The sequence below is a fragment of the Mauremys reevesii genome, linkage group 2 (genome assembly GCF_016161935.1).
Source record: "Mauremys reevesii isolate NIE-2019 linkage group 2, ASM1616193v1, whole genome shotgun sequence".
Taxonomy (NCBI): domain Eukaryota; kingdom Metazoa; phylum Chordata; order Testudines; family Geoemydidae; genus Mauremys; species Mauremys reevesii.
Window position 1 is genome coordinate 22,417,983 of NC_052624.1, and position 13,037 is coordinate 22,431,019.

The following is a 13,037-nucleotide window of genomic DNA, read 5'->3' on the forward strand; positions in this document are numbered from 1 at the left end:
GACGGTGGCGTCCGCGCTTCTTGCCAGTGGTGGGGACCATGTCTAATTACCCTCCCACCACGCATAGGTCCACAGGCCCACCACACCTGCTCCAGAAGATCCCCGGAGAGTGAAAAGACCTAGGGAAGGGAGACAGATTCTCTTCTCCCTCTAAGAGAAAGAGATTGTTCTTTTAGTGAACCCCCTCCTCCTAAGATCCCCTCTCTCACACAAGCCTCTTCACTCAAGCATCATACCCCTCACCAGCTCCACACTCCCCCCTCAAAGCCCTCTTCCCTCTTCAATATAAACCACTACCTCCTCTCTCTTCCACTCCGTGTGTTCTGTTTTGTTTCCACTCAGTGTAAGAATGTGGATACAATGTTGAAGTCCTCAGTGTAACAATTCTAATGTGGAGATAGTGGATGGAAGAACTAAGTGACTGCTGTTATGTAAATGTGATACTTCTACACAGAAATGAAAAAATCGAAAGAACAAATGAGGACATCAAAAAAGCTTCAAAATTTGAGAAAAAAGAGAGAGAAAAAGCTTCAGAAAAGAAAAAGAAGAGAGAAAGAAGGAGAAAGAGAGAAAGAGCAGAAGAAAAAGCGAGAGAAGAAGAGAGAGCAAAGAAGAAGACAGCTGGGAGAAAAAGCTGCTTGGGAGAGCAGCTGCTGCAAGCGGAGAGCATGCCAGTGAGCAAAAGCAGTCCGTGCCCGCTAGTACCACCCATCCCCCTTTGTCACCCCCTTTCCCCCTTGTCAGCACCCCCCACCCCCCACCAGCAAACCCAGCCTCACCACCACACCCCCACCTCACCCCTCCAACACCCCACCACCCTACCACCACCACCCCCACCCCACCCCACCCACCACTGATACCCTCTGCCCCATCACCACCCTGCCCTGCAATCCTGACCCATCAATCCAGAACTAGCATATGCAAACACATGACTGTACAGTTCTGCACTCTTGTGTGCACTTCATGTTGTGTGTCTGTCTGTCTTGTGTTAGTTTAATGAAATGTTGTGTTTCTCTTTGTGTGAAACAATTTTTTTCTTTGAAAATAAGTTGTTTCTTCTTTGAAACAATTTTTGAATTAGAGCATATAAAAAATATAAAGAATAGTGAAAGTAAAGAAGCAGTGTAAGATAGTATAATAGTATGGGCAATGTAATTCAAACAGCAGTGCAATTTCACTCCCAAGTTCAAGGCCCACATCTGGCATTGGCCCTCCATCAGCCTCTCTTCCCTCCCTGCATCCCCTCTCCCTTGAAGCCCCTGCTCTCTGGCTGTGCCTATTCAGCCTCTCTGCCTATCCTTATTAGCCCTCCTTCACCTCAACCTCCATATTATGGACCTGCACAGCGCTTCCTTCCCTTCAATGTTTCACCCTTCCTTCACAGGCTACAGCTTTAAACCAAGCAAGCGCAAGTTTCGCTTAGCTCTCCAGCCAAACCTCTCCAGCATACAAACATCTCCAGCCAGCCAAGCCACGCCCCTCTCCTCTCAGCCTGCCCTGTCCTGTTCAGGCTCTCCTCCTAAGCTGTATGGTCTTCGGTCACATAGGCTTCCAAGTATCTCAGGCATTTCTGCATTCAAGGCATGGATTCCTGTGATCATTCAAAAAGTCCTGCCTGTCTTCCTCCTATGTCCTGCACTGTCTTGACCTCATGCCTGAACCACTGATGCTGTTATCAGATGCGTCAATCACCTTTCAGGCCAGCCTGCCTGCCGCCCGCCAACACGCCCGCCATTGGCGACATGAAAACCTTGATGATGAGAAATACCCAGAACGATTAACCACTGATGTCCCTTCTCAGGCCAGAATAGGAATATCCGCCCCCTCTAGCCCCTCCACCCACAGTTGCACCTGCCCCCATCACCAAGCCCACCACACGTCCTGCATTTAAGTCCCCTGCATTGCGGTCTTTTGCAGCGATTCCTTAATTTCCTGCCCCATTGCATCTTTCCCATTCCGCTGTCTTTCTTTTCCCACACCAAGACTGGTTCCCCGACCGGGATTAGCTGTCTACCCTTTGCCTTCAGCTTCCAAGCAGCACCTGGCGCGCCACAAAGCACAGCTGGCCTGCACAGAGTCTGCTGAGCACACAGTCCCATGAAAGTGGCTTGGCCTTTCTGCTCATGCAGCCACTGCTCATCATCGATGTGATCCCATGGCATCCCAGATCTCCCACGAGCCCTTCCATTTCTTCACTCAGCGCTGTGCAGCGGCCGAGCAGCAAGCAAGAGCAGCATAAAAGCGCTGCAAGACCGAAGCAACAAATCCATATTGATATCATCCTCATCCATACACTCTCACTGTCACTTTGGAGCTGTCACTTTGGAGCTGTGCAAGCGTGTTGTGCTGTCACACTCATCAGCAGCAGTCTCATCACAGATCGAGCTCCAGCAGATCCAATCGCATCCACCACTAGCAAGAATTGACAACTTTGCTCGTAGGTAGTGCTGACTCTCTTGTGCTGCACAGGGCAAAGCATATCATGCTATGGGTTGTGGTGTGCATGGGCTGCTGAGGAAGCTACGAAGCTAGCTAAAAAGAGGCAGAAGAGAAAAAAGCAGCAGAGCTGGAGTGCAGCTTCTCCATCCAGCCCAGATTCTTAGAATTTTGGTTTTGCTGTGTTGTGTGCCCTGTGTTTTCCTATTATCCCTCCTCCTTCCCATTTTGTTGTTGGGATTTGTGTTGAAGGATAAGTTAACATTTTAACATTTTTTTTTTTTTTTGCATAAATCATGAAAAAAAATCAAATGTGCATGCTCATTTTTTCTATTTTCGATTCCCGATTCACAGTTCACACAGAAAAGACACTCACACTCGCTGCATGGAATGCGGAAATGCTGGGATGTGATGCGATGCACGAACACCCACGGGCGAAGGAAAACAGCAACCCGCACTTCCTTTCACTCACTCTTCCCTTCCCACAATAGCGCCAAAAAAAATGATGTGCTCTGTGGATAGCTGCCCCCAATGCCCACAAATACTACAGGCACAGCGTGCAGTGTAAGCACCACTGCACCAGCGCTGCGCTGGTCAGTGCCACACTCCAGCGCTGGCCCTTACACAGCTGCATGAGCAGCGCTGTAACTCCCAGCGCTGCAACTTGTAAGTGTAGCCAAGCCCTTATTCTTGAACTGTATACCTTAATTTTGAAGAAGCAAAAGGGTAAGATGCGCACAGAAAAGAACCAGAGTGAATTGCAAAGAAGAGAGCAGAAATAAAGAGATAAATACACAGAAAGAAGAGACGGACTGAGAAGAGACTATACTTTACAGGAGGTCGGTGATATCTTCTTGCCTTAAACTTTATGACTCTATGAGACTTAGGAAGATTAAAAATGGACACACAGAGAAAAAGGAAAAAGCACAACAGCAGTGGTCCAAATGCATTTGGTAACTTGGTCACCCACCTGAGTTTTTGGATTATGCAGGCAGCTCTAATAACTCTTCCAGTTGTTGTCTTCTAACCAAATAAAAATAAAATTAAAACAGTATAAAGTGACAGAACAAGTTCTGAGGTCCTGTAGCTTAAGTTTGCAGAAGACTGGGTTTTGTTATTACGAATAAGATACTTGAACCAGATTCTCTTGTGGGTACCTGTCCCTGTGACAGCACAGAGGAACCAGAAAGCAGACCCATTTGGCCATATAGGAATTCACCTAGCGTATTGAAGATGCAAGGCTGCCATGCCTGGCTCCTGCATTCCTTCACTCCCCCCCCCAGCCCCATGCCCCCTGGAACTTGGACCTATGTTGTCAAGTAGTGTAGGGTAGAACAGGCTGGGGTCATAAAACTGCACAGGATCTGGCTCTTTGACCATAGATTCAATATGGACCAAAACTTTATTATTATTCATTGATATTAATATAATAGTACCACCTAAAGGCCAAACAGGCTTGGACCCCCATTGTGCTAGACCAGCGGTTCTCAAACTGTGGGTAAGGCCCATAAAGTGGGTCATAACCCTGTATTAATGGGGTTGCCAGGGCTGGTGTAAGACTTGCTGGGGTCTGGAGCCAAAGCCTGAGCTCCACCGCCTGGGGTCGAAGCCAAAGCCTGAGCCTCCTTTTCCAAGGCCGAAGCCCCCACCCGAGGTAGCAGGGCTCGCGCTTCGGTATTGCCCCCCCCCCCCCATACACACACCCCACACACAAAGCTCAGGCTTTGGTTACCCATCCTGGGGTTGTGTAGTAACTTTTGTTGTCAGAAGGGAGTTGCAGTGCAATGAAGTTTGAGAACCCCTGGGCTAGACACTGTACAAACAATCTCTGCCCCTAAGAGCTTTCAGCCTAACAAAATAGACATAAAAGGTGGGTGAGAAGAACAAGCCAGCTGGGGAAACAAAAATAATTGGATGTGCACAGTTCTTCGTCAACTCAAATACTGTAGATGCTGTGACAGAATTGGAGCTGCTCTGTAATAATTTATGCATACTGTATATTGACCTAGTTACTGGGATGGTCACTGTAAGAATATTAGAGACAAAGTAAGTGAAGTAATATCTTTTATTGGTCCAAGAGACTGAGTCACAGGGACACTGGGATATCTGAAGAAGTTAGGCCTGCCTAGATTACCATCAGGGATGGTAAGGCTTTAGGTAAGGCAGACATACATGTCACCTATTTTAACATTCTTTTTCTCTAAGTGCTTTGTTCCCACAGTTTAAAATAAACAGTAATTTTGTGTTGAGGACTGTTTTGTCACAAATTCGCACTGGTCACACATTCCTAAAGGGAAGAACTGCAGGTGCCAGAACTCACTCTGACCCGCTCAGTAACCACAACTGACACACTGGATACTATAGCCCAGAGTTTGGTCTAAGAGTGGGAGAACTATGGAATTGCACCACAGGCTAGCTAACCTTGTAACTGTGACAGATACATATCTAGAAAAATACAGACACAAAACAGATATTTGCCTCTGATTACAGCTCAGGCCCTGCACAATTCAATCATTCACTTAACAGCTGCTCACTTCTTATTCTACACACAGACCAGAAACAGCAGTGGCTCATCAACATCATTTTGGACCTTTGTGGGTTTTTTTCATAAAACTAATAATGTTCTTGCACTGCATTTGTTGTGAATGGAGAATCATTTACTTTATTACAAGTGAACTATTTTTTTGCCTGGAAATAACAAATTACACTTGGGCAAACATTTCATATACCAGACCAAATCTAACTAGCATTTCTTTTGTCTGCAGATGACTTAATTGCCTAATACCCTATTGTACAGTCTTTGCTCTTGTCAGTGTAGTTGAGAGTGACTGTTCCAAGTTGGCAACATCAAGCACAGGAAAGAGACAAGTTATTACCATAAATGGGGGAAGCTCTTGGGTTTCATATTCGGTGCATGAATTTCATTGTTCGTGATTGTCCTGTCTCCTTCAGATTACTTAATGCACTATGTTATATTCCTAGCCTCACTCTGTACTATGGTCTGTATGAGTAAAATTGTTGAGTTTCAAAGTGTGTAAAGCACTATGCTCTCTCAGATTGGGACTGAAGGTAGAGAGTTCATCCTGTATCCAAAAGTACCAGTTGCTGGTTAGTGGTCAGCTTTGAGAATCTTCTTGGAAAATCCCTCTGCAGTACCACTACACTCAGACTCCTCTAAGCACTTACACAGTGGAGAACCTACTAGGGAAACAACCTGAGTTTGGAAGGAAGTGTAACGTTGCACAAGTTAAAAAAGACAAGCAAACAAACTTGGCAATTGCTATGATTCTAAATCAGTTAATAAAATGTATATTTCTTTACTCCCAACTGTAAAAAAGGGATTGGTAACATTTAGATTTAAAGACTATTACTTAAGGACTTCTTTTGTGCTTTGTGTGCAGGTATATGTCTCGAGTCCATGGTATGCATCCAAAAGAGACCACACGTCAGTTGAGCTTAGCAGTGAAGGATGGTCTTATTGTTGAAACCCTGACCGTGGGATGTAAGGGATCAAAAGCTGGTATTGAACAAGAAGGATACTGGTTGCCAGGAGATGAGATTGTGAGTATAATATCTAGAAGAAATTAAATCATGTTTCCTGGTATGTTGACATGGAGCCTATTTGAATTTCCATTAACAGTTATTTATAGATGATCTATTGATATCACTTGTGAACAATGAAATAATGTTTCACAAGCACAGTTTTACTGTTTAAATCTTGCACTGAAAAGATTTTTTTTTTTAAGTCCTCCCTGTTCCATAGAAATCCTGCCTTGTAGGGCTCTGCATCTGCTGCCATAGAACACTGTCTGTGGCTTTACACAGGTTTGCTCATTTACTCCCTCTGTGACATAACTTCACCTCTCCTATGGTCATACGTGAAGATTTTCAACACAAACCTTACTGGTGTCACTTTGACTCCTCTGACATCTTCAGAGATCCAGAGTGATCCTTAAAGGAATATATCTTGTTAAAAGATTGTATTTTAAAAGGAGAGTGTTGATTTGAGGGTGTTTGAATCTGAGGGGAAAAAATTAGCTCTTTTCAGGGAGAAATTTTATTTATGTACCCCCAAGCCAACCCCCAAAATAATGCAACAATAACAAAATCTGTGTTATACCAGATGTCTGGAAACAGTCTGGAAATCTATCGTGGTATACTTTTTTAGCTATAAGCCTCCAAAAATTGGTTCAGGAAATGTATACAGTGACTAACTCTAATTAATCAGGTTGAAAGACTAGCTTGGCTGTTCATAATATTTCTAAATTCCTGCCTAAACAATTGCTGTGTTTTTAAAGAGAGGATGGTAAATATGTAGGTGAAAAATGTGAGATACATGCTGTTGTTAACTGTTATTCTGAATACCTTTCTTTTATTTCTTAGAAATGAAGTAGCTATAAAAAATAACAAAAGTCTCACAATGGCCACTGTCTTCATGGTTCATTCAAACAATTCTGGTACTTCTGCTACTTCAGTAGCAACAACTAATTAACAAAAACTGGACCCAGTCATGCAAGCCCCCTTGTGCAAACTCATAACAGGTCATTGGAGTTTCATACAAATGCTCTATCTTCACTGAAGAGTTAAGGCAAGTTATCTACACTTGAGTTAGTCAAATGAGAGTGGCCACCCTGCAAAATAACACTGGAACTGGCCAAAGTGATTGGATTAGTAGCACAGAGTGTTTGTGTTTACAGCTGATGGGTTGTGCTAATGTAGCTTATATCTCCTGACAGGTCAGCCAACGTGAGTTAAGGCTTTTGTGTGTGGATGGGACTTGAATTAAGGGCAACGAGCAAGTTAACTCAGCAGTAAAGATAAGCCCTACACAGGGCTTGTAGAAGCTATGTTGGCATGAAATGGAGCTACTGTATATATGTTGGAACAATTATATACAAACAGAGCCATATTGATTTCTGTTCCAGACAAACAGAAATGTCTTAGCTGCAGATCCTGTAAATGGCTTAACATGCTAAACTCCACTGACCTCACTAGAAACTGAGGGCAATCAGTCCTTGCAGTATCAGACTGTAAGAGTATGTCTGCACTGCGATAGACTCACAGCACAGCTGCAGCTGACCCAGTCAGTTGAGTCAGGCTCATGGGGCTTGGATTGTGGGGTGCTAAAATTGCAGGGCAGACATTTGGGCTTGGTCTGGAGTCCAGGCTCTGATACCCTTCCCCCTCGCGGACTCGCAGATCCCAGACTCCAGACAGAGTCCAAACATCTACACGGCAATTTTATAGCTTCACAGGCCAAGCCCTGTGCGCATAAGTCAGCTATCCCAGGCACTGAGACTTGGTGCCACGAGCTTTTTATTGCAGTCTAAACATATCCTTGGAAACTGATGGAAAACTTGTTGAAGTCAGTATGCATCACACCCAGTCAGTAAAGAAAAATTGTTTCAAGCGGTTAACAAAGAAAACTCACTCCCAGATATAAAAAATTGCTTTATATGTCTTTTAGCCATTTCATTTTACAAACTTTAGGCCTAAATTTAGACACCTAAATCTATATGAAAGCACAAATAAATGTTCTGAGCTTCAGAGATGCTAAGCACCCACACCTCCCTCTTCTATAGGTGCCTAACCATGGATAGATGTGCCTAACCTGAGGCAACCAGGTTAGAGCATGTTGGCCTTAGTGCATAATGTGGACTGATCACTTTTCAAGTTAAAAATAATAGTAATAATAAGAAAACAAATCATACAGATTATGTAACAGCTACTATGCATGGACAAAAGGTTTTGTTTGATAACCTATAGTATTAGTTTGCTTATCTGTATCAACCTAATTGCTTTATCGGGTAGACTGACATAAACTCTGGTAAAACTCTTCCTAATAATATTATGCCAGTGATTGGGTTATTCTGTGAAAGAGTTAAATTCTATCATACAGTGCTTGAAGGTTCTATCATAGATCAGTGGTTCACAACTTCAAGAGTACTCTATGAAGTTTTATGAAGCTGTGTTAATATGACACTTTAAGCAAACTTCAGTGCATTTAGAAACACTGTGCAAAGACCTGAAATAGAACTGCCAAGATGCATGGAGGGGTTGTGGTTATGGGGAGGCTCTTGCTTCACAGGTTACCTTTTTGTGGTAATGTTTAAAAAAAGAAACAAAAATAACTTTTATTAAAATGACACTAGTGTTCTGAAAAACTGACAAGAACAAGGAAATTCAGATTTAAACATCAATGAAAAATGTTCTCTCTCACATATATAAATTTATTTAAGATCCCACATCAATAACAAAGCATGACTCAGTGGACAACATTTCTAAAAGTTGGTACCTACAACAAATTAATCATGTGAAAGGGGTAATTGCACTTGTAATGCTTTGGTATGTCCAATTACCCATTTTGCTTGCTTGCTGGGCATCGATGCAAATGGTGTGGATCTAACATAGCAGCTTTTTCAAAATGCCTCCTCATATTACACATAAATACAGTTGTAAACAAAATAGTTGATAGTCATTTCCTCATTTACTTGTTTGCCAGGATCTTAGTTCAGAATTCTGGATTTCCACTGCTACAGTTGATGGCACTAATGCCTAACTGAGTGTAGCACCTTGCCTTGTTTTAGGCTCCAGTGTTATCATCACCTTTTGCAGAAGAAATGTGGAACTCTGAACTCAGGTAATAGTAGTTTACAGTTCACCACTAAAACATTATTTCTCTTCTTAACACAAGTGCCTGGTAAGTAATATCATGTACTCTTCTGAGTGCTAGCCACAACAGGCAGTGTTAAGAGTAGCAGTAACACATAATATACATATAATAATACTTTCCTACATCACAGTGGTGTTGAGGATTATTTAGTTAAAATGCTCTGAAGTCCCCAAATGAAAAGTGCCATATAAATGCAAAGTAAGCACCTTATTTGTTATTAACAAGACTGAGTTTTCTTGGTTTTGTTGATTTAGGAAACATTTTGACATTAGTTTAAATCCTTAACGATAGTAGTTCCACTGATTTGGTTATTGTCAATGGATAACACAATATGGAAACACAATTCTTGGCCAAAAAGAATTAACTATCAAATGTTAATTTACTTAGGCAGTATACTTCGTTCGTATCCTGAAAAGATAGTGGTCTGGATCATCCCTGATGTATCGCATTGAAGTCAATGGAATTACACTAGAAATACATTTTGCTCTGTGATTCTAGATACGGTTCTTAAAAATGATGTGCCACACTCCTTTTACTGAAGATTTAAAGCAGTTAATAAAAGTCATACACATTTTGTAAATTCTCTACAAATGGTTTTCATAGAGGCTATTTTTAATGCTTTAAATTTTAACTCTTTTCTACAGGGTTAACGAGCCGTAAGACCAAATTGGCCCATAGAGAGGGATTCTCTATTAAAAAATAAATTTACATTTCTTGATAAAGCCAAATAATATTATTCTTACCTTAAAATGGAGATGTGTTATTAGAAAAGGTCTGGTTTGTTTACTTGCCTGGCAACTGCAGCTCAGTTCACACCACTGCAGGGGTTTGAAGTTGTTGTGTAGTGGCCAAATTCTCTGGTGGTGTAACTAGAGGAGGCCCCACAACGGATTGTAGTGCTTTGTGCCATTTCTCTGGTGTGCAGACAGTGGAGGCAGGAAGAAGGCAATGTTCTTGAAATGTCACTCTTTTTTATACAGGGGACTGGCTGGCTGACTGTGCTCAGTTAATTGCTGCCTCCAGCAGATGGAGACAGCTCTCTTGGCTGGCTAAGCCTGTTTTTTCTGGTCCTCTTTTCTCAGAAATTGATACCTGCAAGAGTGACATGGCAAGAAATCATTTTGTCCTTTTCAGTCCTCCCGCCACACCTCCAGACCACTTCCTCTCGCACCTTTTCCTTCTTGTCAGTGTGTGTTAGTTTAGTGGAGAGTGCTTTTGGAGGGGAGGCAGCTCGCTAGCCACAGTGTTTCAAGCATACAATAGGAAACTGAAAACCATGAGATTTTCCTCATGCATTCAGCCTTGCTAACTCACTTCTGGGCTTTTCTGACATTTGAAATAATTATTGAAATCATATATTTGTATCTGGAAAATAATGTTACTTATTCAAAGGGACTTCAGATAACTTTCAGTCTCAAGTAAGCCAGGACGAAATCAATTTCTTTAATCTCCCTCTGCTTTCTTTACCATCACTTTCACAGCTGCTATGACTAATTGCTGTAGCATTGTCAAAAGCCCTGAGATTTTCAAGGCAATTCTGAGAGTCTGAGGTAACCCCAAAAAGATTGATCATTAGGCCAAATGCATGAGGCTAAGGTAGTACGATTTCTTGCTATGTCAAACTTGCAGGGATCAATTTCTGAGAAAAGAGGACTCTAGTTGTGACCTGTTTTAAATGGCGTTGGATGAAGCAGAGACCATCCTACTTGCCAAGCCTATAGGAACTGCTTCAAGTTTTCGCAGTGAGCCAGCACTGGCAGTTCAAGCCTTCCTGTTGGACAGGCTGTAGCAGCCTGAAGCTCCATTAATGTGCAAGTAATTCTCGTTACTGCTCTCTACAGAAAGGGGCAGAATGGGATTGAGCCTGTTGTTCAGCGGGATGCAGTCTTCTTTAGACTCTCTTTCCTGATGCTAGATTGTAACTAGACTTCCCTCCACTTTGGGGCCAAGTTTAGTTCTCAGCTAAGTACAATGGTCCTTTTGGAGCTTAAATAGAGAAAGTGAAAGCATAAGCCAACTCTTTGATTCAGGCAACCTGGGTTGTAGCGTGGGTGTGCTTTCAGTTGCATGTGCCTCACTACCTTACTGACATGTCTAGAACTATTGCTGTAGGCATGTTCTTATTCTCGTTTTGGCTTCTTAGCCATTGGTCTCACTGGATGGTGGCCACACAGGACAGGATCTTTTCTGGGGAGAGCCCACTTAGGGTACAGTGTGTCAAGTGGCTGCTATCTGGTGGGTTGAAAGGAATTTCCTGTTTCTCTAAGCCATCTCTGTTCTCTGGAATCTGAAGTCTTGGGTGGGAATGGCTGATCTGAAGCCAGATCTAGTCATGGAAATGGTATCTGCAGCAGTCAGCTTGTGGTGGAAACTTTCCATATGGCCTCCCAGTTAAATGGGAAAGTAGAGATGTTCTTCATATTTGGTGACTTGGTAACTTGAAGTGTGTATGCTCTCACTCACTCTTGGAACCTCAACTTAGCATGTATCTTTCACCTTCTTTTCCTGCTTGGTGAAGCCTTTCGGAAAACTATGAAGTTCAGGCCAAGTGTCAAGTGAAGTTCAAGCCGAGAGGTCTAGGCTTCTGGAACTGTTGAATCTCCCTCTAGATCACTCTCTGTCTTTCCATCATGTAAGACCTTCCGGATTAATTTACTAGAGGGATCTCAACCACATAAGTCTAGTGTACCTGAAGAGAAAGAGATTTCCCAAGTGGGTGATTTCCATGCTGTTGCAAATGCTGAACCCAAAGCATTTTCATGGACCTGTGTCAGGACAGGAAGTTAAATCCTTTTAGATGTGACATTCCTGACCTACATGCTTTTGAGGATGGGCTGGTTAAAGGCTTGAACACCAGCTCCCAGAATATCCAAGCATCAGTCATTTTGGCCTAAAGAAGCACGGTAGAACTCTGTGAATTCCTACCTGATGGGTGAGATATTTTAGAATTGCTGATACACTAAAGCCAAGACCCACTCCCTTTTAGGCATGCAGGACCTTAGCATGGAGCTAACCACATACACAAGTGCTCCTCCTGAACCCATGAGAGGGGTCTCAAGGAAAGCCTTCAACATTAAAACTGCCTTTCCAGCGGCCATCCATTCTTCCAGTAAAGTGGAGGAATATTGAGACCTCCTGTGCAGGGATCCTCATCACAATATAGTACAGTAAAAAGAAAGCCTATTCTCCATTTCCTTTCCAGATTATTTCCCCTTTCCATTTGGTTCCAGAGTGTTTCATTTCCTTATAGTGTCCATTCCCACAATAGAGGAAAGAAAGTGCCTGCACACAATCACAACAGCCTCTAAAGTTTCAGTGCCATGTTGGACTTGAGACTGTGTGAAGGAAGCACACACTGCTGGGAAGTTCTTCCTTCTATCATGAATCGTTCTAGAACATCCATCTCTACCCCTTCAGCTAACAGAGGAGGTGTTTTCTCTGTAAAACTGTGTAAGACATCTCCTCGAGCATCTTTACTGCTTTTCTTAGCTTTGGAAACTCTGCTTTTAGTAGGTCAATCCTGCATGTTGTAATTTGTTTGTGTCTCATTTCTTCTTGAAAATTGGAAATTGAAAATTCTGTCTGTCTTGGAGTTGGAGTCTGGTGTTGGAGTTCTCATATCCCATGGGTTGTCTGTGCTGGTTTGAGGGACTTTGGGAAATGATAGTTATGTGCTGATTTGAGAATAGATTTTTCACACTGGTGCATAAGGGTGTAACCAGGTGACTTTGGTTGACATTAATGACTGTTACATGGCTCTGCCATTTATGTACTTGTTCTGAAAATGAGCATCTTGGTTTCTTCCTTTTCCTCTGTGCCAGTCCAGACACCTTACTCTGTTTTTACTATGTTTGTGGAGCTGTGACACCATACATTTCTGGGAGTGATGTATCTTAATATAATATTATGCTAGAGGCTGGGTGAAACC

General features: G+C 42.7%; 1 protein-coding gene across 14 annotated transcripts in view; it reads left to right on the plus strand.

Annotated features, from left to right (window-relative positions):
* ZMYND11 (zinc finger MYND-type containing 11) overlaps positions 1-13,037 on the plus strand; it is a 147,062-nt gene that overhangs the window by 94,886 nt on the left and 39,139 nt on the right. For all 14 annotated transcript variants that reach the window (XM_039524253.1, XM_039524251.1, XM_039524259.1 and 11 more), the window contains one exon: positions 5,838-5,997. In XM_039524253.1, coding sequence (XP_039380187.1) covers positions 5,838-5,997 — 160 coding nt within the window. The remainder of the gene's footprint in view (positions 1-5,837; positions 5,998-13,037) is intronic.